The sequence below is a fragment of the Anas platyrhynchos genome, chromosome Z (genome assembly GCF_047663525.1).
Source record: "Anas platyrhynchos isolate ZD024472 breed Pekin duck chromosome Z, IASCAAS_PekinDuck_T2T, whole genome shotgun sequence".
Taxonomy (NCBI): domain Eukaryota; kingdom Metazoa; phylum Chordata; class Aves; order Anseriformes; family Anatidae; genus Anas; species Anas platyrhynchos.
The window spans coordinates 43,399,861-43,427,096 of NC_092621.1; the positions used below are offsets into that span (position 1 = coordinate 43,399,861).

The following is a 27,236-nucleotide window of genomic DNA, read 5'->3' on the forward strand; positions in this document are numbered from 1 at the left end:
GAAAAAAAAAAAAAAAAAGAAGAAGAAAAAAGAAACAAAAATAAAAAAAAGAAAAAAAGAAAAAAAAAAACAAGAAAAAAAAATCACGCTTCCTGTCACGCTCGTCCCGTTTCCAGCCCCGGCGAGGCTGTGGTGCCCTGCCCAGCGGCTGGCAGGCGCAGGGCTGTGGTGCAGCAGCGCTTTGCACTGCAGCCAAGCAGGGATTTCAGGCAGAAATCAATCCGATCAAAGTGCAAGGAGATGTGCCTCGTCCAGGGCTGTTCTTAGTTGGTAGATAAAATAGCTCTCGCTGACTGTGGGGGTACTGCAGCGTGGTTTGTATTAACTAGCGCAACTGCTACCCGCTTTAGGTTAGCTGAGGGTTCCTAGACTAATAATCATCTGTGCTATTTACAGAAAACACCTAACAGACAAACAATACTACAAATTCCTATAAAATCATAATTTGAATTTATAAAAAGCTCTTAATTGAGCAGAGGAAACGTTCACAGAGAATGGTTATTTCTTCATCTTTTTCGGTACAGATAACAGCAGTAACAGTGTTCATTTGCCCACACTGGAAGCATCAAAATGGAAAATACCCTGAAACAGGACAACATGCATGTGTTTGCAGTGAGATATGCAGAATGCAACTTATGCACAATGCATGGACAAGTGAAAATGACACAGAAAAGTCCTTACACCTCCTTAGGTTGCCACGTTTTTCAGCAATATCCTTTCTTTCCTCTTTGTTTTTATCTTTCCCCTTTTCTCCCATCTTTGCTTTTATTTCACCTTTCTATAACCATCTGTACAGCTTTTCTTCATTAATTCACAATCCTATCAAAGTACTTGCTGCAGCAGTTCAGTTTAATTCCCAACTCTGACTAGACATCTCCAGTTTGATTTTTTTTTCCATAGGTAATTGATTTAAACAAGTGCAGACAGCCAATTGGCTTAAAATAAAACAAAAAAGAGTTCACAGCAACTAGATATTATTTTGCATCAAAATGAAAATACTGGCTGAAGTCAAGTTGAACCAAATTAAGAATATCAGTAGAAGGTCCTGACCCAGTTTAGCTAAACTCACTTTAATGTTCTACCTGAAGCTAGTGATAAAATTTTGAATTTAGACAAGGTTTCATGTGGTCTAAGTACAGTAAAGCATACATGCAAGAGCTTCAAAGTTTTCATATAAACTAGACATAACACTCCATACTTTTCTGAATATTAAAGCCAAAACATAACACAAATACCTTGGTAATCAGTTTTTAATAAATAAGGGAAGAGAAAGAGCATACATCTTGACTCTTGTGGGACCTTTACAAGAATACACACCTATTAAGCTTCCCATTTCTGATTTGCTGGAACAAAGGCTAGGGTTCTTTGTTTAGGCACAGATAAAGGTGTTAAATAAAAGCTGCATGCTAAAGTGTTACCAGATAGACAACGATTATCTTTTGCTGCTGATATGGCGCTCCCTGCATGGATACACTGCTGCCTTTAGTACAGCAAACCACGAGCAAAGTGCGTTGTTAGAGCTGAATCAGAGGGCAACATCCTTGTCAGCTCATCAGTAATTCCAACAAATAAAACGCTGTTGTCTCACTTTCAGTGGGATTTATCTTTACTCTCTGGAAGACACTAAAGATTTTCATAAAAGTAGCATTGCACAGGAACAAAGCCCTGAGCTTCTGAACTGTTCATCTGTTTTATTCTCCTGAGTAGTTAACAGGCATTTTCCAATTGTGCTATACACTACCAAAGCCCCATCCACACTTATTTTTGCTGTTTTGATTCACAATCTTTTTGGGTATCTAAAATTTTGTAGTCATACATGTCAGAAATTTATTTCTCCATCTCTACTCTGTATATATCCTGTGCTTTGGTCTTTCCACTAGGCTCTTGGTCTCTGTAATCTGTATTGTGTGGAGCTTTTCTTTGAGCAAAGACACCTCAGTCCTCCCCTCCTCCCCTCGCCCCCCCCCCCCCCCCCCCCCCCCCCAGTTAATTTATTAGTATTGTTAATTTTAGTACAGGAAACTTCTCTGTCTTACTGTTTTAACCACCTACCTTAAAGGTAGCACAGAACCTAAGCATGTTCAATAAATAGCAGCCTTTTAGTTTTTATACTTCTTTGTTATCTTACCTTCACTTAAGAGATTCTAACGATACTTTCTTTTTTAAATGGACAGGGGGGTTGTGTTTTTTTTCCCCTTTCTTTCAAAGCAACTATGACAAGCAAAATATTGTTGAAGATTTGTACAGGAAATCAGAAGTTTGTCTATCAGTAAATTATGTACACTCATAATCTGAAATGACACATTATGGGAAAGAAACAGCAAGAGAACAGCTGACTTTTCATAAGAAGGCGTAGTGGGAGTATCTCTCCTGAAACAGGTTGCAACAACTATGAAAAGCAGCTTCGTCTTCATGAATGTTCATTTTTTACAAATGTAAAAGAAGCAAGATATGGGAAAATAGAAAGTTTTTGTCCAGGTATCATACAAAACTTGTAGGAGCAAGAGCAACAGAGTAGAGAACAATTCAGCTCATTAAATAATTTGTGTAATTTATGCAGATCCCCAAAAGGGAAATACAGAGGATCAAGATGAGTTGCACTGAACAATGAAAACTACATTCAGCTTTGCCCCAGTTAGAAATGTGTGTTTTTAGCACTTAAACACAAAATTTACTTTTTTTTTTTTGAATGAATGAACATGCACTTTTAGAATACATTTTTTATTTCTTTAAAAAAAATCCTGCTATTGTTAATCAACAAGTATTATACAAGCAAATTCTCATTTATGTCAAACACTAGTACAGGAAACAGGTTCGTTCCACAAGGCTGGAGGGGGGAGGGGGTGTGAAGCAGGGATTACTGATAGCCCTAGAAAGCAAGGAGAAAAAAAAATATGTAAAATACAAACAGAATAGTAAATTAAAACTTACAGGAATACTAATGTACAACATAGCTTGTAGCCAGTCTTTTGGGTTTTACCTTCTAGACATCTGAAGCAATACAGCTTTGAATTCTTACCTCTACGTATAATTTAACAATTTAAAAGCACCTGGAAACTGGTGCTCCTCCTGGATTTTAGGAGGAGATCTATATTCTGGATTTCCTAATTTAAAGTTGCTTACAAATGCAAGCCTGTTGGAAAAAAGTCACAGCTTAAACTTAAAAGCACCACTGTCTCGACTGAAAAGTCTATCTTGTTATGGTAAGTATTTCCTATGGAGCAGCAGATAATGAAAAATGCCTTCTCTTGCCAGAATCAGTTTTGTTGGCTTTCTTTCAAACTATTAAAAACACAGGTTACTTTCATCCACCTAGCAGTGTTTGATAGAATAGGACAAGATGCTGCAGTTATATGTGGTCACAATGTACAGTTTTGAAAGAGCACTGTCAGGCCCAGGTATCAATCCTTTCATGGGAATGTAGCATTTGGAAAATAATTTCAAAGAGCTGGCAAAGGCAAGAAAAAAAGAGGACAAAAATCAGTGAAATTACAGTAAGACTTCCAGTCTTACTAAGAATTTTGAATTAATATGGGCTATAATGTCTACATTTCTATGTGAGATACAATGACTTAGTTCTTAGACAACTCTTATTCCACTGTTAGCATCTACATGGTATTAATTTTCAGAAGTCATTGCTAATTATAAAAGTGTTACAGATCCACTGTACCTTCACTGATAAAGACTTTTGTCCCGTTCTCCTTTCCTACCTTCTCATGAAGCACCATCTTCACACCTGTTTTGCTTTGGAATTTTTTTTAGTGCCTTATTGCAGGCAGTAATAAGTCTTCTGTTTTTAGATCTCTTCTGGGTTTAGCTCTACAGTTGTTTGTTTCCTCCTTCCTCTCTTCTGTGGTTCTTTCTCTGCATCTTATGTGGTCCCAAAATCCCAACAGTGATTTTCTAATCCATTTCTAGTCAACCAACTGTTACTTCACTTCTGTAATGCTCCACATTAACAACTGTGCAAAAACATCCCAGGATTTAATGCTACATTCAGTTTTGCACAAACAATTCTGTATTTGTATAGTCATATCACTGACAGTTTATGCAGGGCAAAAGAATGTGTTAGAGATTTGTATCTTATCCCAAGGTTAACTGTATATTATTGAGTCTATTGTGAAGAACGGCACAGGGAGTTCTTCAAAGCTGTGTAGGAAAGCTCATTTTACACAGTAGTTGAAGGTCGCATATTGCATTTTATGGCAGAAATTCACGTAGGACACAGATGTTCCATACAGGGAGAGGAGACAATGACTGCTAATTTTTACACATCTGGATTCAGCAAACAAGGAAATGCCTTTGCATGGGCTTTATTTATTTTATTTTTTTGGCTTGGTGAAACTATGTTGCATGCTAATGCATCTGTAGCTTAAGAGTCATTAAGTGGAGCTTTTGAAATGGGAAAATCTATGAAAGCAAGAATTCAAACACAGAAATGGAAGAGTAAGTTTTATTGAATGATAAAAAACTAGTAGCATTACAATTAAACATTTAAGCTTTGCCAGAATGCTAGTTTTCTTATTTTTCTTTTAAGTGCAACAAATCAAATATTCAGAATGTTAATCAGACTAGTAATTATTTTCTCTTCAAAAACTGCATAGTTCAGCAGTTGTACAACAAATATATAAACTTCTGCAAAACCCTGAAGAAAAAATGGATGTTTTTTGCATTGAATCTGGTGGCAAAGGAGATCACCTGCACTGGTCAGTTTCTAAGTGCCTTTTACCTCTTTTCCAACTCTGTAAGAGAAGGTAAACAAATGTTTAGTTAATGTAGTAGACACGACATTTTCTATCTGCAGTTATTTTCTTTATTAAATTAGTATAAATTATCAAGTAAAAGAAAATGAGTTGCATAAGATATACAAATATTATGGGACACAAACCCATCTGAACACCAAATACAGTTACATAAATGAAAACAGATGAGGTATTTATAGGGTACCTAATTGGGATTTTAACATCTGGTGATAAAAACCACTCTGGTTTATTGCTTTTCTTTATTATTTTTAACCCACACATTTTTGATCCAAATTTTTTAAAGGCTTCCTCATCTTTCAGGGAAGTATTCCCTAAAGATAGCAAACCTGGTGTTATCAAAACCAATGCAAGAAATGGAGATAAGAAGGGTTATTGTGATCTTCCTGGAAATATTACAGTGGAGAATAATAGAAGTAGAAACAATGATCCCTGCATGGCAGACAAGACCATTTTTTAAAAAATAAGCAAAAAAAAAAAAAAAAACATTAAAAAACACAGAAAAACATGTAAAGATAAAAGCATATACCAGGGGATGTGGCAAAGACTAAAAGACAAGGTGATTTTGTGGTAATTACAAAAGCATGTAAAGGAAGATGTTTTTCAGTCAATACTGTTACACTGTTAATCCTGCTTATTACAAGTCATGATGAACTTTTCTTAATAAAAATTGTCTGCTTACAATAAATACTAAATATTAGCAAAATACTAGCTATCGTAGTGAGAACAGTGATATGAATAAATGCAGCAGTAATGGATTTACTTTAGTTTCACTTAGTGGTGTGAGCACTCAGCGTCTCCCTAAGGGGAAGGCTTCTGTAAGGCTTCTTCTGTCTATAACAGGCTGAACTACCTATTTTTGAACTACCTATATTTGTCAACTGCTGCACAACAATTTTAAGAAACAGCTTGTTCACTTGTGGTAAAGTGACAGGGAGATGACAAAAACAGAAAGACAAAAAATTACCTGTAGAATCAATGTAATGTCAGCCACAGAATTTACGTTATCTGAAGACACTTGTTTGCCAAAGTCTACAGGGCTACCTTAACAGTTTCAACTATATCCTATAAGCTCTCCCTGCAACTTATGCAAAAGGTCACAACCAAAGACAAATATAAAATGTGCCAAGCCATGCACAAGTACAAGTCCTCAGTCTCATGGGATTAAATATTTGCTGTCCTCAAAAAAAGACAGAATGTTGAGCATCATATTGTTTATACTGCTGCTAACTGAAATTTACTAACATGATTTGTATTAGTGGCCATGCTAAACAGCATATGTACAGTCAGCAAGACACTGATCTTAGCACCCAATTTTGACACAACTTGGTGTTCATCTCCTACAAAGATTTGGCTAGAGACAAAGCTCTGATACAGAACTGAGGGAAGAATGTGTGAGAAAAAAAAAACACTATGAAATCTACAGTTAGTGCAATTACACAATTAGATACAGTATGGGTGGAACTTCTTGCTTTTATTTACCAGCATACTTCAAGTTTTAAAGTACAAATTGGTTTTGCTACTGTGCGTTTTTTTTCCCCTACATCTTGAACTGAAAATTATTTCTTAAATTAAAAACATTCAAGCTAACAGGTCAGCTTGGAGCATGTTACCTCATGACAGTCTCAGTTACATCAACAACAGATAAAATTACAGGTATGTAAAATAACAATACCTGGTATTTTGTTAATTCTGCCTGCAGTAGTTTCACTTTGGACCTTTCTTGCTCTAATGCAGCATGAAGTGTAGTTACCTAAAAAATATACAGACTATTCATTTATAAAGTATGGTTAACATCTACAAGTTTATCAAGTCAACTTAGTTCTCCATTAGCATCATGTGGACAAACCAGTAATATGTGCTGGATTCAAGAAAAACTACCAGCTACAAATAAAACATTCTTTAATGACCATTATTTCCAAAGCAACATTTACAGGTTTACCTGTATAATGCTGTTGAAAGCTATATAGTTAAAAACTCTTCTGACTTTTGAACTCTGCATTAATTTCTTCCATAGAGCAATTAATTGATGCAATATTATGCAATACAGATAAGCTTACTATGTTGTCCTTAAAAATTACTACTTGATAATAAGTTTAGACAATTTACTAAATTGATAATAAGTTTAGATGAGTTAAAGGCTTAGAATAGTAGCCGTAAACTGAAGCTAAGCTTAAAAATCTTGTGTGCTCTTCACAGTGGTGGCTTGCCAACAGTCATGCTTATAAGTCATCTGCACTTCACTTGTGTTTATACAGCAGCCTTTTCCAAACCAGAGACTAGAAACAAACAAAAACAAAAACAACCTCCAGACCACCACCACCAAAAAACAACGCTGAAACAGCATACAGAAAAAAAAGCATCTTCTGAAGCACCCTTCATTGCTTCTGAGCTTCGGTTACCAAAGGATGATGTTCTTAAGGCACTGTTGAAGGCAAAATCCTTTCAGGCATGCTGAAGTCTGCTGTCTTTCCAGAAAGAGTTTTATGTTAATCATACCAGAGATTTACATGTCCTCTGACATACATTTCATTAGCCTAGCGCTACATAACATTTTTTACTTCAAGCAAGTTGTGGTTTCAGCTTCCTCCTATCATTGCCGTGGCATTTTTGAAGTACATTAAGAAAACCTTGCTTACCTGTAAGGTCAATTCATTTTTGATAGTTTGTGATTCATTAGCCTGTTGGAGTATTTCTGCTTTGTCTTTCACTACAGAGACAAAAAGAGACAGCAAAGCATGAGGATTTTTCCTGAATCTGCAGGTCTTCCTCTGCAACAGCACTATGATGTTTCTTTAATTCACTATTTTGTTACTTCTGAATAACTCTGCCTTCACTGAGACAACAGACGATATCTATCAAAAGTAGGTATTAGCTACCAATGCCATTAGTAGCAGCTTGAAAAATTCTGAAGGTTAAACCTCAACCTTGCACTACTTATACAACACTTAACCCCGTAAGCAAATTTTGGAGACAAAATACAGAATACTCTTAACTCTGTACAAGATCGGATTTGATAAAACCACAAAGTTGCATGTTTTTTATATTCCATCACTATTCCACATAGAAAAAACCTTCAGAACTTTACCTCTTTCCTTTAAAGATGAAAACATTTGTACTTGTCTCAGAACTGACTTGAAGTAATAAAGTTCCAATGAGTTAACATTATGAAACATTCATAAAATCATTGAGAACTACAAACAGCTTAGCTTTTTTATAAACTCACTTGCAGAAAAGAAAAAAAAAAGATTTTTTTTTTAACTCAAAAATCTAACCTAGAGAGGAAAATACACGTATGAGATAAATTAAGAAATTGAAAAGCAAAGGCAATTTTTTTTTTTTTTTAAGTGTGCCTGGTATCACAGACCCATACAACTACTTCATACAACATTAAGGATATTAAGGGATAACTATGCCTAACACATAAAAAGATACTAGAATAATTATGTATATATGTGCATAAATATGCACATCTGTGTATATATATAATTTCAATCTTTGACAAAAACTCTGAATTATGGGAACTATGAACAGTGCTACAACAGAAGAGAAATATCATTTCATGTATAATAGTGTTTAGCTGTCCCTATTCATTGTATGGCAAAATGCTTGATGTAGAGTGTTTCCAACCGCTCAGAGCAGTTTGCAAAAATACAAGAACTGAACATTTACCAGAATCAGTGCCACTTGAGGCTAATGAGATCAGTCCGGAACAGATCAAGTCACTAGGAAAACAAAGTCCAACGCAAAGAATCACTCTACCTAAAACATAACTAAGCAGTTTAAATTTCGAAGAATGATCTCAAAATGCTTGATTATGTAGTATCAGAAATGCAGTACTGTGTGGTCCAAACCCTCTGTTTTACTGGAGTTTCTGCAAATCAATGGCTTCCTAGTTCTTTCTAGTCACTATGACAACTTTTTTTTTTTTTTTTTTTTAAAAAAAAAGCTGCTTGGAAAGTTTTCCCAGGTTTTTAAAAGAATTTTGAAATTCCCTGATAAAACTCTTACTTACTTTCACCTTCTTGAAGCATATTCAGAAGTTGTGCATTTCTTGCTTTTACTTCTTTATACTTTGCCTGTATGAAAGAAAATAAATTATTACCTGTATACACTATAATAACATTCTTTAAATAACCACGAATAAAAGGTTTTCAGGTTGAAAATCATCACTGCTGCAGGGAATCTGATTTGTCTTAGATAAGTAACAACCAAAGTAATGGATACGTGACAAGTGAAATGGGTGAATAACTGAAAGCCCAGAAATTAAGGCAACCACAAGCCTTAGAGGAAGTTAAAATATGAGTTGTGTCAGTACAAGAACAACCATTTAGAGCTGCCTGAATTATAAAGGCCTGTTGCATCAAAGGCTTTATGGTTTCTTGCCAGAAAAGCATTCAGACAGCACACAATTATAAACACACTTTCTGGATAATACAAAGAGTTTTCATATTACTTGGTGAGTAGAGTAAGATCTTGCTGCTCTACAGACTATTTCATTCAGTATTTTTAGTTCATAGTTACCATCTCTCCTTTTCAACTCTTTAGAGGTTACTTTTCAAGAATCCCTTTTTTGATTTTTTTCCAATCCGATACGCTTTCTTCATAAGGCAGCCTTTTCCTTAACCGGCCACCAATGCACATTTTAGCCATGTTATCTTAACTAAACTTATTTTTCTTGTCATGAATCTCTGGTTCCCGTAGGCTCTTGAAAGAAAACTGAACATGAAGTTCTATTTCAAGTACACTTTTTTTTTTTTTTAAAGCTATCACCTTCCACTTAGAATATCACCTAGTCCTCACAAATCTTAGTCCCCCTAAAAAAGTTGAAGCTACTGCTTACCCTCCAATGCATTGAAAACATGAGAAAAAAAAAAAAAACTATTAATATTGTTTGTGGATTTTCCAGTTTCTTAATGTCATGGAACCATGCACATGTGCATATACCCAGTAACTGCAGCCCTACCACAGTTTGTGGTTGTGTTTTTTTGTTTTGTTTTGTTTTAAATAATAGCACTTCCAATTCCAGTATACCAACACACTATCATAAACAATAAACATTAACATTTACAGGAACTGGAAGGAAATGAAATGGCATTTTAAAGTTTCAAAAACTTACACTTAAGCAAGACCTTTGATGACCACCTAAAACTCTGGACTACCTGGACAAGTTTATAAAATTAAACAGCTGTATCATCATCTATCATCTCACCAATATCCATATGCATTTTCTGTATTCTGCCAAATGCAGTGAAGTTCTAACAGTGGTAAATCTGAACAGATTTATACTTCAAAAAAAAAAAATTAACCTGGGTATTACAACTCTAGTACACAGTGAAAACAGCTTTTAATGAAGTTTTACTTGTATTTAATAGAAGACAGAATATAGGATTTCATTATTGCTACACCACAGCTTTAAGGGAATTCTCTTAAACCTTTCCAAATACTGTTCTCTTTAAAAAGAGATTCTAGAGATACACAGTTCACATAGTGGACTGAATCTCTAAAGAAAAACAACAACAAAAAACCTACAACAAATAAGTAGTTACTTATTTGAATTTGAACTATTTGAAAAGCTTATTTGAACTAAAAAAGAATAAATTCCATTTTACAAATTGGAAAAGACCTGAGGAAATCCAACCTCCTGCCCTAAGCAGAGCTAACTTCCAAGACAGATCAGATTGGTGAATACCTTGCCTAGTCTTAGATTACTACTTTAATTTTTTTTAGACAATGAATAAAATTTTATTTCAGGGTATTCTGCATTGATTCTTCTAATTATTTTTACATTCTTAACTTACCAAAAAAGACCACTTCAAGTAGCAGAAGAGGATTATTTTTGCTCTGTAAAGACAATTTGTGTCCAAACGAAATCATCTCTACATATTAATACATACTTTATTTCAAAATGGATAATAAGACACAACTAAAGTTAAATTTTGTTCACTACTTTAAAGCTTTTTAAGCTACATACCTCCCACTGGGTTATTATATTTTTAAGTTGCTGAATTTCTGCATCTTTCTTTTCAAGCTCAAGCTCTAGTTGTTCTGTTCTTCCATTTTTCATAACACTTTCCTGTAAACAAGCAAGTATCATTTATTAATAACTGAGTCACGTGAATTCAGTTTTTAGGAAAGGCAACTTATTTCTCTATTATAAACTAGATTTATTTTTTTTTAATGGAAATTGGATCAGAATATCTTCACAAATGCCAAAAGAATAAATAAGAAATACAGTAATAAGTATTGGCATGTTCTATGAGGAACTTATTTTGATCACACATGATTTAAACACCTCTTCAGTTTAATAAAAGTATTAAAAAATATGTTACAGGATTTTGTCAGTTTTTGTTCTTTGTTTATGTTCTTTAAGATTATCCAGCTTGTAATTAGCACTATCTTCTCATCATTGTCATAGTTTCAAGAAACTTTTTCAATTCAGAGTGACTTCTATTTTACATGCCTGGTTGTGCTCATGAGATGTGCAGTTGTCTGTTTCATTGCAGTCAGCAAGCTGGTCTCTTCTTTTTTCTCTTTTAAGTATTTTGTGAACATCATCATCTAGCCTGTTGAAAAATCTTCCATCACTCAATGAAGTCTGGGAAGAGCTCACCTCCTGTCAAAAGTAAACATCATAACAGATTTCCCTTTACACAGGTTATTATTGAGCTTCATGCTTCATTGCTTCATGCTTCAACACGCTTCAAAAATAACCTCAGTCATGGAAGACAACATCCTGATATTATTTTGTCTTGTACATCCTGACAATATTGTGATTTCTACCTAAAGAATATGATACCAGTTGAAGAGCTAGAAATTAAAGGTCATCATTTAACTGATTATGGGATTACACGAAACATCTAATTTTAAATCAGATTTAGATACTTTTGCACTATGCCCTTGCTGTTTTGTTTCACTTCACTGTTAACTGTTTTTCCCTCTACGAACTTTAATATTTGTGCACTGTACCACAACATAGTAACATTATAGCACCTTCTTAACCTTTTCTTAACCTTTCTTAACTTTCTTTCTTAATGCTTCTTGTTTGTACTACGATTTTTATTTTTGAACATACAAATTTACAATTCTCATCAAAGTTTAACACTATCTGAGAACTAAAGAAGCAAGAGCTATCTCTAAGAAAGCCAACACTAAGTTCTCAAGTACTACACTACAGACATACATCCCTATTAAATCTGCATCTGTAAAAGTTTTCCAAATGCAGATCAGCCAGTTTGGGAATATATAGCTGTTTGTCACTACAGAGAGTGTCCAAGCAATTACTTTCTAAATATAAGATTTATTTTTATTTAGTAAGAAAATTTAGCTGAGTAAGAAAAAATGAAGACTTACCTCATGTTTTTTAGCAAGGTTATCTGAAAGGAACAGAAAAAATGAAATGACAACAAGAAGTCACTGATATTTTATATAGCTCACTATAAAAACAAGCCATTTTGAAAAGAGGGGACAAAAAAAAAAAAAGTATTCTTCCACATTAGTCGCCTCTCAATGCCACATTAAAAAAGTAAAAAGCATTATAAAGTGCATTTTGGGTTAATCTCTGTATATTTGATTTTTTTCTCAGTCCTTTCACACTATTTAAATCAAAAGCAGCATCCCATATACATTTGCTTCAGTTAAAGTGGAAGGCAATGTTTTTGGCACATATGCTTACAACTTCTTGTTCGGTATTGTTTTTAACTTAGGATTTTATAGCATATTTCTCACTGTATACCTGAATGCCTTCCACTGCCTCGTCTTAAGATACTAACACTGTGCTTTTTCTCTTTTTCTTATATTCAAATTACTGGAAAGAATTAGAATTATAATGTTGTAAATTTACATAAAAAACATCCTTAGAAAGAGGATGTTAGGAAACAAATAACTTCCTTTTCCAGACTCTACCTTAAACTTACTTCCTCACTAAATTTCAGAAGCTTTTCTCTATAGACAAAAATAAGAGTTCTAAACACGTAACCCATAACAAGTATATAAAAATTCTTTCTGTATTTGCACATTTTAATAAAAAACAGTATTGAAGAAAGGCAAACTGACTTGCTATTATTCAAAACAGAAGAACTCAGTTGCCTGAAGAATGCAGACATACTACATCACTCCAAAAAACACTTACAGATTAAAACGGACACAATATTTGAGTTTACTTCCCACCCCAGGGATACATTAAATTATGTTTTCTTTAACCTTTTATTTTTTCCTGCTTATTTAACTAGTCTATTATTATATAATGAACAATTAGATTTTAGAGTTTGTAGGACATGTTAACTTCAACTCATTTAGTGTTTTTTCAAACACAGTATTAATGAAAAGAGACAGAAGGTCATTTTGCTGTTAGCATACACACTATCAAAATTCCAAGTAGAACAGCTCACATGGTATGATAAGGCATACCTATATTACTGTCTGACTGAAAATCTTTCAGGGGCACAGTGAGAGGTTTGTCTTTTCCTTGCTGGTTCTTTCTTTTCTCTTTCTTATTCACAGACTTTGACTGAGGTGAAGTACATTCATTGTTTTCATATTCCTAGAAGAATAAAGTCCCACTGGTATAATTTTCTTCAATACCCAAATATTGTTTTATCTGAAGCTTTATAAAGGAAAAATATGGTGATGATATATTAAAGGAGACTTTGGCCTGAACAGGAATTTGCAGGCTTCAGATTGGTTTAAAGAGTGTAAGGCACACATCAGCAATTAAGCATCGGTTCTGTTTTCTGAAGTAGAGCATTGCTCTTCACTAAATCACAAATGAATTATCAACCTAATACCCCCTCAATCACCTCCACAATTTTATATAAAAACTCAGATTTAGAATATAAGGTAATCAAATGCAAGAAGGTTAGCATTTCCTTTAAAGAAAATAAACAGGTCTACTGTACCTTCATTTTATTCTTAAAATATACTTATTCATTCAGGAGGAGTAAGAGTAATTAGTGTTCAGCAATGCTCTAACAGCTGTCTCCTTTTGAAATCAGACAGGCTGGTACACAATATCCATTTGAACCTAAACAACACTTCCCCCCATATCTGCATTAACATTTTTAGCAAAGTGTCACTGTCCCAGATGTTTTGTTCTATTTTAGCCCAAATAGGGAGTCTTAAGGAAGAAAATGTTATATGAAAAAAAGATGGAAATTGAGTACTTTTCTTTCCATGAAAACAATGTTTTTAACCTGTACTTGTGTACTGTTTATTGAAAGGTAATTCTCAAAAAAGTCTGCACAAAGTAAAAAATACTACTACGCCGAAGATTGTCTTCACTTTCAAAAAGTACTTCTAGTATACCAGTGAAAAATATAATTCTGGGTTTTAAGCATTGTGGTATTCTCCCTCCTCCGATAACTGAAATACCATATGAGTATATTTGCACAGAAGTGCATGTGTAAATTTTATTTCTTCATGATGCATAATTATGGTTAAACTTATATTTTTTGTAACGTTTCATTGTCTCCTGAGTTAATGCTAAGAAGCAAGTTCCTGTTAGAAATTAAAATTTATTTAACCACACTTTTAAAGAAAACTCTTCAGTATTTTGTAAGAACCACTCAGAAAATAACAGTCTGATCCAATCTATTCCCTGACCAGCTGAGGGAAGTGTATACAGCTTATCAGAAATAAAATATTTAAAACAGAGAAAGGTTGTTAGTGAAAATGTAACAGTTTTAAATGTAACTAACAGTTTAAGAGAAGTCAGTGCTTTGATCCTCTGACTCTCCAAGTGTGCCAAATTTGTTCTGAGCAAGATCAGGATCTGGATCTCTTGTTGTACTCTTCACAAGCCAATTAAAAACAAAACAAACCACCCAATATATTTTTAGATATGCTTTCTCTCAAATCCTCTATTTTTCTAAACTCTCAAGGATCTGAGGAGCGGAGGCAGACAATGTAAATGAAAGAGCTGTACTTTTAAGAGTGATTTACTTTACTTTTAAAATTCAAATCTCAAAAACTTCTACTGTTTTTACATTAGGATGAATCCCAGAAATACCTTTTTGTGCTCTTCATATTCCAGTTTGCTCAGCAGCAAAGCTTTTTCAAGATCAGCTTCAAACATTTCAGATGTCAGCTGAAGAAACAAAATTAACATTCCTTGTGACTGGTTTGTTAAAACATTAAAAAAAAAAAAAAAAAGAGAAAAAGCAGACCAAACCAAGACCACATTAAAATTTCTGTTTTGATTCGTGTATCAGTAGAGTAACCAGAAAGCTTTACTGACGTGAACATGGCATTATTTATAACAGATATACATTTTTGTATTATGAGTAATAAAATAACTTGCTTTGCCAAACTGTTTGATGGCTGTAACCGCACAGTAAGTTATAAAAATCTTTATGGAACATGTATTGCATCTTGAAGACTTGTTTATGAGATTTATTTCAGACTAAAAATAAAAATGATTTTAAACAAAAATCAAAGGGATGCTAAGGGATTAAAGCATCATCATGAAAAGATCATCAGAGTCTGTGTTCTTTCATTGTGTAGAAAAGAGTAAGCACCCTTTTTTTAGACCATTTAACAGGAGAGCAGAGCTAAGCCAACCTGAATGATTTTGAGATATTCTCCAATTTCTGAGAAAAGAAGTGCAGCATACAGCAATGGGAATGGGGAGCAAAAAGTGGGGAGGAAAGGTGTTACAGAGACAACAGTGAGGTTTCTTCTGTTTGATTTCTGGATGAGGGCATTGAGTGCACCCTCAGTAAGTTTGCAGATGACACCAAGTTAGGTGCGTGTGTCGATCTGCTCAAGGGTAGGAAGGCTCTGCAGGAGGATCTGGATAGGCTGCACCGATGGGCTGAGGTCAACTGTATGAAGTTCAACAAGGCCTAGCACCGGGTCCTGCACCTGGGGCACAACAACCCCAAGCAGAGCTGCAGGCTGGGAGATGAGTGGTTGGAGAGCTGCCAGGCAGAGAAGGATCTGGGAGTATTGGTTGATAGTCAGCTGAATATGAGCCAGCAGTGTGCTCAGGTGGCCAAGAAGGCCAACGGCACCCTGGCTTGTATCAGAAGCAGTGTGGCCAGCAGGGCTAGGGAAGTGATTGTCCCCCTGTACTCGGCTCTGGTGAGGCCGCACCTCGAGTACTGTGTTCAGTTTTGGGCCCCTCGCTACAAGAAGGACATCGAGGTGCTTGAGCGGGTCCAGAGAAGGGCGACAAAACTGGTGAGGGGCCTGGAGAACAAGTCCTATGAGGAGCGGCTGAGGGAGCCGGGGTTGTTCAGCCTGGAGAAAAGGAGGCTCAGGGGCGACCTTATCGCTCTCTACAGATACCTTAAAGGAGGCTGTAGTGAGGTGGGGGTTGGCCTGTTCTCCCACGTGCCTGGTGACAGGACGAGGGGGGGAATGGGCTTAAGTTGCACCAGGGGAGTTTCAGGTTGGATGTTAGGAAGAACTTCTTTACCAAAAGGGTTGTTAGGCATTGGAACAGGCTGCCCAGGGAAGTGGTGGAGTCACCATCCCTGGAGGCCTTTAAAAGACGTTTAGATGTAGAGCTTAGGGATATGGTTTAGTGGAGGACTGTTAGTGTTAGGTCAGAGGTTGAACTCGATGATCTTGAGGTCTCTTCCAACCTAGAAATTCTGTGATTTTTGTTTGTTTTCCAACCTTATTTCTTTGTTTTCTTTCAGGACTAGAATCAGTAATTAGGAGTTGGTTAAACTGACTGAAATTCCTCCACAAATAAGTGAACTGCTTTTGCCCACAACTGTTGAATCCATTCTGACCATGGTAGTTATCTATCAAAAATTAGGACTTTTCCATTACACTGAAAAGCTCCATATTGTGAGATATGTTCATCTGATTCGTGTCAGTATGGAACAGTGCTGGGGCCGCATGGTATGATGAATATGACCTTCTGTCTTACGTACCCTTGTATAACCATAAGGGTAAGAAAAACAGAATGGTTAATGTATATAGTCCTTGTACCTTGCAAAGGAATATTTTAACAATTCGTGACAATAGAGAGCAGTTCTGTCTGTCCTGCACTGGCAATTTAATTCTTCCACAGATGTGGTTTCTTCCCTTTCCTCCCCGTGTCCCAGTCTCCCCCTCATTATAGTCAATTTATCAAATCTTCAGAAATATTCCTCAAATCCATGAGCCTATTTGCTTTTGTTATTCCGAACTCTTATTCCTAACAGTTACAACCTTTTTGCCTTCTTTGTGGTTGATTTAGCACTGCTATAGATGTGACTGGAGTGTCCCTGTGAATGGCCTGTGAGGAATGTTTTAACTACTCGTGAAGTGCCAATAAGAGAGCTATTTGTGTTTGTATGTTCTTTCTTTAAAGTCTCTGATGTCTGGGGGTTTCAGAACAACTGCCAACAACTAGTAACTGTTATGGCTTCTGAATGGGACACTATGCAAGCCCCTGATATCTGGCCAGGTGGCCAGGAGATTAAGGAGAAGAAAGAAGCTGAAGGAGGCTAGAAGACAAAACTTGCAGGGGACGCTGTGTAAGCTTTTGACATGCTGCCAAGGAGTACAAAGGGGAAGGACAAGAAAAAAAAAAAAAAACTGAGAGGAAGACTACGAGCCTTCAGCATGAAAGACCCCCAGGGGGACCACCGGAGACTGATGCGTATTCTCCAGTAGGAGGGTTTGGATCCCGGAAGCTAATTATAATAACCCGTTTTTTTTAGAAGTAGTAATGAATATGTATTAGCCTAGGAGCATAAAAATCAGCTACTTTATGTAACTGGTGTGCATCTAGGTAGAGCGGAGACTCCCGATGCACCCAGCGCTGTTTGCTTACCTCTATTCTTTTAATAAATTGTAAACTTTGATTATAATCCTATTTTGGGACTGAGCAATTTATAACAATATGAACATTAAAAAAAAAAGAGAGAGTGAGACAGAATGAGGATAGGGAAAAAAATACCCAAAAGAGAACAGTTAACATACAAAAATATGGTATGTTCACAAAAAGATTAACTTAGCATGCTTTTATCACTTAGTGTATCTGTAAGCAGCAATTTAGAATCCTGTGTGCTAAATAATTATCACAAAACGGTGCTGCCATAATGTTACTATGAATATTAAACAAATACATTATGTGATCTCTAATACAACAATAACCCTATCGTAATTAATTTACCTAGTAGCCATTCAGTTCTGGACAGGCCTGAGCATGTTTGAAGCTGTCCATAAGCAGAACAAAGGTCACTACTTCTAAAGCACTCCGCTGAGCTGCTGCTTAGACCTGATTATTCTCAAAGACAGTCATCTACCCAATAGACTCCCAAGCACATTCAGTCCTGCTTCAGTGCACACAGTCTTAGTTTCAGAATGTGCTCATTATCACTTAAACCTATCCAAAATCCAGAAACCACAGATTCCTTTTCTTATGTACTCATGATACAATTCTAATAACTAAGCTCTGAGTACACATAATACCCCTCATAAATGGAAATCCATGCAAAACACTTAGTGACTCTCTTCAAAGCTTTGCTAAGACAGACTAGTATTATCCATCATATTTACACAATAGCTCTACAGTTTGTACAAACTTAACTTCTGATGTCAAAATCCAATAGAAGGAAACTGTCACATAGTATGGCAAATTGAAAGGTAAATATGCCAGGAGGAACTCTTCGTGTATTGGGAGCTGCTCTTTGTGGAAGTGCATCCACAGCAGGGACCCACTGTTTCTCATCTGGTGCTGAGCATCACCCTTCCTTACAGTATACCATTCAACATTTACCTCTTCATCAATACTGTATTATTGGACAAGGGAAGCTGTGGAAGTGAGAGAGTAGGATTTCATGCCTTCTGAATGTGAACAGTTTGAGTCCGTATCTCTTCTCTCTGATAAACATGTGCAAGTTGCAATTTGAACCTTCCTGTTAATCAGTTTCTCCCATTCAGAGATATTTTTATTAAATCTGGTAATACTGTCAGTATAATTTTTACCCCCGCCAAATAAACAAACAAATAAAAAAAAAAAACAGAAATCATGAGTTGACAACACTAACCAACATTTGATGCAAGCTTTTGAGATGCATATGATAAACTGAAGTCCTCACCGTTTTCACTTGTTTCTTTTTTCCCCATCATGCAAGAAAAACAAAGCTATTTCAATGCCTGACAGTGCTGTAATTCAGCAGTGGCAACTACAAACAGTGAAATAATGTAACGTTTTAAAAGGAGATTATTGATTATGCGTATCTTATAAAGAATATCCCAAGATACCCACTTCATGTTATATATTTTGTACTATGGCAAACATTTTCATTGTTGTTCTACAACAGGAATCACAAGTGACAATTTCTTTTCCCATCCACTAGATTTTAATATTTACATTTTAAGAGTTTCTGGGTTAAGTAAGAAATTCAAAGTAGTTCTGGACATTTTTGGCACTTCGGTATCTTTGGTACCTTGGTGTAAACCTGATGATTTAAATCATATATGAACCAAAAAAGTTCACCATAACCTCTATGGCTGTCTGAGAAACCTATAGTGCATGAGTTGTATCAGTAAATTGAAACAATTATTTTGTGTTTACACTGCAATTTAACAGTGATTATGCTGAACAGCTGTTTCTCTAAATATTTACTGTAGCAAAATTAAATTTAACAAGGAGTTTCTTGGAAAAATACTGATGGTCCACAGTGTACCTCTGTTCCTTACACTCAGTCCATTGTAACCAGAGAAAGCTGTTCGTTGTGCTACGGAACAGCCTATTTTTCAGTCTCAGAGTTGTGATGGAATTTGGCTATTTCTTTTCCTTATAAAAATGAGAAAGAAATGTCTTTAGGACTTTAACAACTGTATGTCACTATAATAGTAATTGGTCTAAAGGTATTTTTAAAACAAAAGAATTCCAAGGCAACTACACAGTAGTGTAGCCTATGTCAGTAAGATCAAAATGAACAAGGACTTATTTTTTTATAATTGAGTTAACTTCATCTGACCATTTCACCATCCAATAATAAGACAAGATTCTCATTTTTACCTGAAATAATTGCTTAATAGCATACAGAATACAAAAATTTTACCTACTAAACAAAGCAAGTCTGCACCTTAGAAGTAATTCTAAAGCTAGTTAGTTCTGGAAATTTTCAAAAAGATTATTAGGTCATTACTCCACTGATAGGACAACCATCCAGAAGCCTGCAAAGGTAAGAACTTGGATATATTCTGTTTAAGGAAGAACCTATATCAAAGTATTAGCAACATATAAAAACCAAGGGCAGCATCCAACTGTCAATCTTTTGTCAATATAGCTTTCTATATTTTCTATTAACTACAATGGGAAGTAGTTCAATACAATCTTTTTTGGTGAGATATAAGCTGAAAATCTCTAGATGAAAATATCATCCTACTAGCTGCCAGCATAGGAGTTCATTAGTTTCATTAAATACTTTTTAATTCCTGTCAGTGTCACTTATCTGCAGTTTGCCTTGAAAAAGTTCATGCAAAGTTAACTACTCTGAAGGACGTAACAAGACAGTCAAAACTGCATTATCCACAGTGAATTCAGGGATGAAATAAATTAAAAAGAATAAACCTGCATAGCAGCCAACCAATTTGAAAGAATCTCAAAAAAAAAAAGTGTACCAGAAGATTTCTTTAAACACTACCCAATAGATTAAACTAAAGAACTAAAAAGATTATTTACTTGCTCAGCTCTGCTATTTTATCCTAAAAATAGTTGAAATACTGCAAACAATTCAAAACATTAATATTCAGCATGGTACAAGAAAATCACTATATATTCTTCAGTACCAAAAAGGACTATTTCAATGCCAAATTAAAGTCAAGAACCAAAAAGACTTCTTTTAACCTGTGAATTTCCACTGAAACTTTTCCTTCCATGTGGCAGTATTTTGTTGCTTCCTCTCCAGCCATATCTCTTTATCCATGAGACTTAATAAAGAAACTTATTTCAGGAAAGTCAAAGACTGCTAAACACAGTAAGCTGTACCTGCTCATCTCTTTGTCTCCACTCTTGCCAATTTTCTTCCTGAGAGTTCTTTTTCATCGTAGCATGCAGTTTTTGTTCTTGCTGAGATAAACTGCCTCCATGAGAAGATTTCTGAGGAATCTTTTTAAAAGCAAGGTTTCTGAGCTGAAAAACAGTTACGTTTCATATTAAACAATATATTAACAAGAACACAGAAAGAGCCTTAACAGACCAACAAAAGTATTTATACACATGCAAACAGACATATACATGTTTTACTTTACTCTACAGTTTGGGCTATATTTTTGTTTAATTGGCTATGGTACGTACCATAACAGAATTTCTCATATATCTTAACAGTGGATTAGAAACAGCAGTAATATAACAAAATAAATATATATTTCCTGCTGAAAATACTTTGAACAAATCTGAATGGGTAGCGGTGTCCTACAGTTTTCATGTTCTGCCAGACAGTGCCCATACCTGAACTAAATTAAACATAATACCAAAGAAACTGTGGTATACTGTTTTGGCATGCGTGAATGGAAGAACAAAATGTTCAGGTAGAAAAAAAGAATAATGTAGATAGCCCCTATAGTTTGCAACAGGTCATATTTACGAACCTGCAATATGAATTACCTCTAATTGCTGCACCATATGGATACAATACTGCCATGTTTAAAACACCTTACATAATTAGAAAATGTGATTGTGACAACCTGCAAATTTTGCAACTCCAAGATATTCGCTGCTAAAGCATAAACATTAACTGACAGTGATTATTTCACTGAGTGAAAATGAATGCACAAAAACAATTTAGTATCACTATATCAACAGGGACTTCCTTAACATATGCTTTACCCTACTACTCTATAGCCTGGGCTACATCTGTGTTTAGCTAGATAAAGTACACACTAGCTTGTAAAATACAGAATATCCTACTTTCACCTAAAGAAGTAATTTTAAAACAAAACGGACAAAAAAAAGATGTAATCTGTGATTAAGTAGTTCTTCTTTCACAGGGAAAACAAAAACCAATGACTTTTCAGGGACAGCAAAAACTCTTTATGAGATAACAACCTTACTCACTGTTGAAAATACAATCCCTTTACCTCATTGGCCTCACTCTGCTGCTGTTCTCTCTTTTTTCTTCTTTTCTCTCTTTTCTTCACATTTGTAGATCTACACCCTGAAGCTAGAGATTTACCAGCACGTCGGCCATTTCTGCCTTTTCCAGGCTCTGAATCAGTATCACTTTCCAGTTGTAGTAAGGCAAAACGAGATGCAGTGGTAGGGACTGAACTGATTATAGCAGATTCCATTGCCATGTCTGAAATTCTACTGAGCTGGCTTCTTTTAATTATCAGTTTCCTGGGAAAGTAGCACAGAAGGTAGAATGAAAACATTGTTTGATCAAACAAGCAATAATTCATATCATTAAACCACAGAAGTGGTTTTTTTTTGGCTCAAAAAGCATAAGACAGGGCTGGAATTGGGGGAATGAGGGAGAAATCAAAAAGATACAGTATAATTTATTTATATTTTAACTGACTACGCTGTATTACCTTAGGTAACTAAAGAAGAATTACATAAAAAAAAAAAAAAACCAATCTACCAAACACATTTTAGGCTAATACATTCGCTCTTGAGAGATATAGTGGAAAAAAGGTGGCTCTAAAAGAAGCTGGTCTTCATGTTCTGGGTGGAAAAAGACACAATAGAATAGAATAGAATAATTTAGTGCTTAAAAACTATTTCAGATGCCATCCCTGGAGCCTGACAAACACAACTTAAAAATGAAGTAGAGAATACACATATGCAAGCTCCAGTTTTGGGTAAGCAGCCTTATCTCTTCTTTTACAAGAAGTTTAGTTTTGTTTGCAATGCACTGGAGATTCAGCAAGCAGTTTTCTCCACAGGGAGGTGAACCCAGCATTTCAGCTGGTACCGTCCACAAACATCAAGTTCACCTGTTCTTACAGCAAGACACAGAGGATATGCTGGGGGGAGACAGAACTAAGTAACACTTATGCCTTCTGTTGTTGCCTGTAGCTAAAAGCAACATGTACATCCCTGTGACACCATTCTAAAGATCAAATCATTTACCTAGCATTAAAGCTAGATCCTGGGTATATATATGTTTGTCAAACTGCAGTTTTTCCATGCAGAGTTTGGTCAACTAGCAGAGTATTGAAAGTGATGATATCCATCTCTGATTACAAATTTCATAGAAAACAGACATCTAGATATGCTGACATATTACGACAGAGGTGTAGTGAGATAATACATACTTCTTGAAATTACTGTTCAAAAGGAATCTTTATAGTTTGAAACAAGTTCTTTAGTTATCTGCTTAGATAACCTACAAATCTGTTCCTTATTAACTACTATTACAAAAGAACATGAGACTCTGCAGAAGTTTCAACAGGCTCTCTTTACCACTTAACTCCAGAATTTCTCCAGTCCAAAATTGTATAGGTGCTCCATATATACTCAGGTATGTCAACATGCAACAATAGCATGGCAGAGACCGTTACCCAAAATAATTATTTAAAAGGAATATGTCATTTCACTTTTCAGAGATGAAAGAACCATGCTCTACTCTTAAGTTTACAGGAGACAAAAAGGTTACAGAAAAGAGCATTCTCATCACACAAAGTTACTCAACTCCATTTCTCTCAAAATAAGAGAAAATGAAGCTGGTCATCTTAGGAGAAAACGGCCATTGAGCCGTGAATCTACTTGATGCTGATATTCAGATTAGCTGATCAGACCACAACTATGTATCTAGAAAATATAGGTCAATCATATCTACATCATAAGTAATTCATATTTGTCACTCTTTAAATGACAGAACAGGATACATTTGGATTTTTGTGCAGACAAGACTGTGCACATATGCACACGTGTGCATACATTTACAAATATTTTAATGCTAAATAACTATATAGTTAACCAGCTGAGGAAATTAGTTAAAGTTGAGAGACTTCATGCTCTTACTAGCTGGACACGAAATATGTTGAAACTTGAAGCTCGGAGAAAAGATTACAGGTGCATCTTTACAGCAAGAAAAAGCACCAGATAAAAGTGCTCAGTCATGTTACACAAGAACTTATGATGCTGGATGCTGCTCTAAAGCAGACAACACTAAAAGTTTTGTCTGCAGACTCCCTGCTGTGCTTGGCTTAAGAAAAAAAAATGGACTATAGTATGACTCTTCAGTAAAAGCTTGGAATTTCTAGTCTCTCTCTACTGTGGTGTATTTATATATAGTGTAAACAGTACAACGGCACAACAGTCTTTATTTGTACAGTGGCAGCAGTGGCTAATGCTGCCAAATACTTCTTTTTGCACATACAATCTGAAAACAATTACACGTAGCTGAACCTCTACACAGGTACATAAAGTGGCTGCAAACTCCCTTCTTTTATCTACAAATACACCAATAAGTATACCTTTGCTGTCTTATCGTAGTTGGCATGCAATTAAGAGCCCAGCTGACAAGTACATTTAACAAGTACTACCCATGGAATTCTGCTGTTCCAATTCACTGAAATACTATAGTGACAACATGATATCAATTTACAAAACCTTATTCCTGAATTATGTGTTTCTACATAATAATAATAATAATAATGGATGGCAATGAGCTTATAAAGTGAATTGCAAATACATGAGATTGCAGGTTATTTTCTAGTTGAGTCGCAGATAGTTGTTAACATTGCTAATTCAGTTGGTAGGACATTTCAATACTATTCATATTACAGCAGGATCAAATTATCCGACTTCTGCAACACCTAAAGATGGATCCAGTGATTCACCAAGGCCTACCACCATGCCAGGCTTCATATTTTAACACCACAACTACAATTCTGGCAGACACATTTTATTAAGCACCTAGCACTTCAGTTTCAAAGTATGGCTCCCATTCCCCCCTCCCTGAAAAAACAATGGGCTGATACCTCAAAAGCTTTCAGCTAATTAGAGGTGCTTGCTAGCACTCTTTCAGAAGCTGGTATAGTTCCCCCCACCTCAGGAATTATGAGCAGTGTTATTCTGTATTGCTATAGAAATAACCAGTTGTAGAAAATTAAAAACACACTGGTGTAATTGAGCTTGAGGCTGTGTTTAAGGAAGCTTTTTGATCACAGAAAGAAAGTGTTCAAATACCACAAGGAGTTTCATAACTCCACAGATCAAACTATGACCTGAAGCATCATTTCAACTTCTACAGTAGTTTTCAAGTAAGAGTTTTGAAGTCCGGTAAAATATTGGAAGTAAATAACAGCCTGTTGCCCAAACCCTATTTGTCTAAACACAATATTCCCTACTACATAGGCTACAGGAAAAAAACACATGAAGGTAAAAGGAAGCAAAGCCTGCTGGCAAATATTTGAAATTGTTTCCATTTGTGTTATGTATTAGCGATAGCAGTAGTCTTGAGAGAAGACTTTCACTAATGTGTCAATGAAGTAAGTAACCCTGTTACAAAAAGATCCCTCAAGTTGCAACACCATAATGGCATGGATTGACAGCTCCCATAAATGACCCAGTTTCCAAACTTTCTGATCTGCATATCACTAGCAGGCTGCTAGTGCAACTCTCTGTGCAGTCTGCTCCAAGCAGTAAGAGTTGTGAACACAGCTCCTGCAGCCAAAAGTACCTGTTACTCAGATTCATGCATCACCAACATAAGATGAGCATGATATACATGTACCATATAATTTTAAGGCAACATTATAGCAATGGTTATTTCTAGCAAGTAGTAATTTATTTATGTAATTTTTAGTGCTTTACTCATTTGTAGGTCATGCTTTTCTACAAACCATGTCAGCATACGTGAATGGATTATGTCAGATTTTTATATTAAAACAGATAATACCAAATCGGTCCCATTAATGACATGTAACACTGCTTTAGCATGCCTGATGCAGCAATTTGTAAGTACACAGAGCTTACTCCACCCTAAATACTTGATAAACAAAGAGACGTTTAGAAAGCTAAACTGTGAAATGACTGAACCAAAAGGGTGTATTTCTAGCTTCAGTTCCCTAAAGCATTTAAGTACTTCTCAGAAACATAAGACAGGACAATGCCCTGAAGAGCTTCAGTCTAGTTTTAGACATGATGTAACAAAGCTAACTATGATAAAAGTAACATAGCCAGTGTTTCAGTAGCATCGAATCCCTTTTCTATGTTACCCACCTTAACCCACACTGCAGGTCAAAGAGCTCTACTGTAAGCACTGCTGTAAGCCCCCAACACACATCTTAAGAGGAGCGTAATGCACACCCAGAAACTCAGTTGGAGCATCAGCAGCTTCCTGGTCTGTGTACAGCTTTGTATACATGCATGAATTTACATTTAACTGGCAAATGTTCAAACACCACAAAGAAATGAGCAGCACATCACAATTTAGGACTCTAGGCTGACGTTAGTAGCAGACTTTCAAGCATTTGTGGAATAACCACATAGCTTTAAATACAGTGATCTACTGTTTCAAGGAAAATACGCTGAAGAGCCCAAAAACACAACTCAGTTCCTCTTGAACCACTTCCATCTTCAAATAAACTAATAAAGCCACAGATTTCCAAGAACGTTGAAAAGAGCATCTTCCCACACGCTGTCTCCTTGTGTCTATTACTAACATGCTTATTTGCCACCATCTATCATCAAAACACGTGCTCAGCTAACACCTAAAGTACTGACTGATCCCAGCACTCGCTGGTAAACCTAAAACACCACCAAGATACACAATAACTGAAAGAGCATGTCCATCCTCTGCTGGCACCGACCAACCTTCGCGCTGCCTGCACACGACAGTATTGATCTTTGGCTGTTTGTACACTTCATCACGGCAAGCCCCATCTACTATTTAATCCTTATCAGCGCGTTTACAGGAAGCTTTGATCCACCCAGCGGGATCAGCTTTCTCACTTTTAATAACCTTTATTTAAGCCATCTGATCAAAGGCTATCAAGATACTCTATTTAAAACGCTCTAAACCCTTAAAATCACTTAGGACCAAGCCACCAGCTCGCCCCAGAGCTCCAGGAGCAGCTTCCCAGCCCCACACACCCTGCCTCGGGAACCCGCTCCAACCCGCAGCAGCGGCGAGCACATGGCAGGCAGCGAGCCTGGCGGTTTAGAGGGCGAACAGGTTGTGAGGGAATTCACCGGAATAAATAACTTTTTTTTTTTTTTTTGAGGAAGAACTTCAGGAAAAAAAAAAAAAAAGGAAAAAAAAAAACAAACCCAGTTGAGGTGCACCGTTAAAATGTAACAGCCACCGGTTTGCTCGCAGGACGCTGGCTGACCCACGAACCCCCCTTGAAGCCCTCCCACCCCTAAAAAAAACCCCAAAGATTAAAGGGCATTTATTAAGCTCGCAGCTGCTGCCTGACGGCGTTTTCCAGCTCACACCCGGCCTCCTGCCCCAGGAGCCGCCCAACGCCCGGCGGCAGCGAGCCGAGGCAGCCCAGCCGGGGCACGTCCCGGGGAAACTCCGAGCGCTGCTCGCGGCCGGGAGCTTTTTATTCACCTCTCCCCAGGGCAGG

At 36.1% G+C, this 27,236-nt stretch overlaps 2 protein-coding genes across 2 annotated transcripts in view; both read right to left on the reverse strand.

Moving 5' to 3' along the window:
* Positions 1-4,439: 4,439 nt before the first annotated feature.
* GKAP1 (G kinase anchoring protein 1) lies at positions 4,440-22,007 on the reverse strand. The gene is made up of 11 exons (XM_038170962.2): positions 21,792-22,007; positions 20,701-20,844; positions 14,767-14,844; positions 13,170-13,302; positions 12,114-12,136; positions 11,224-11,376; positions 10,735-10,836; positions 8,776-8,839; positions 7,400-7,470; positions 6,436-6,513; positions 4,440-4,742 (listed from the first exon to the last, which is right to left on the reverse strand). Exons 1-11 carry the CDS (start codon positions 22,005-22,007, stop codon positions 4,695-4,697), a joined length of 1,110 nt encoding a protein of 369 aa, XP_038026890.1. The 3' UTR covers positions 4,440-4,694.
* The window catches only part of KIF27 (kinesin family member 27), a 32,132-nt gene continuing 26,823 nt past the window's right edge, over positions 21,928-27,236 (reverse strand). Inside the window, exon 19 of the mRNA XM_072031433.1 lies at positions 21,928-22,050. Coding sequence (XP_071887534.1) covers positions 22,049-22,050 — 2 coding nt within the window. The 3' untranslated portion in view covers positions 21,928-22,048. The remainder of the gene's footprint in view (positions 22,051-27,236) is intronic.

Coding starts and splice junctions, on each gene's coding strand:
- GKAP1 (XM_038170962.2), bottom strand. CDS start 22,007: ATGGCAATGGAATCTGCTATAATCAGTTCAGTCCCTACCACTGCATCT. Junction 10,837..11,223: donor CATCTCATGAGCACAACCAG/GCATGTAAAATA, acceptor GCTTGTTTACAG/GAAAGTGTTATGAAAAATGG. Junction 4,743..6,435: donor CAGAATTAACAAAATACCAG/GTATTGTTATTT, acceptor CTTCTCTTACAG/AGTTGGAAAAGAGGTAAAAG.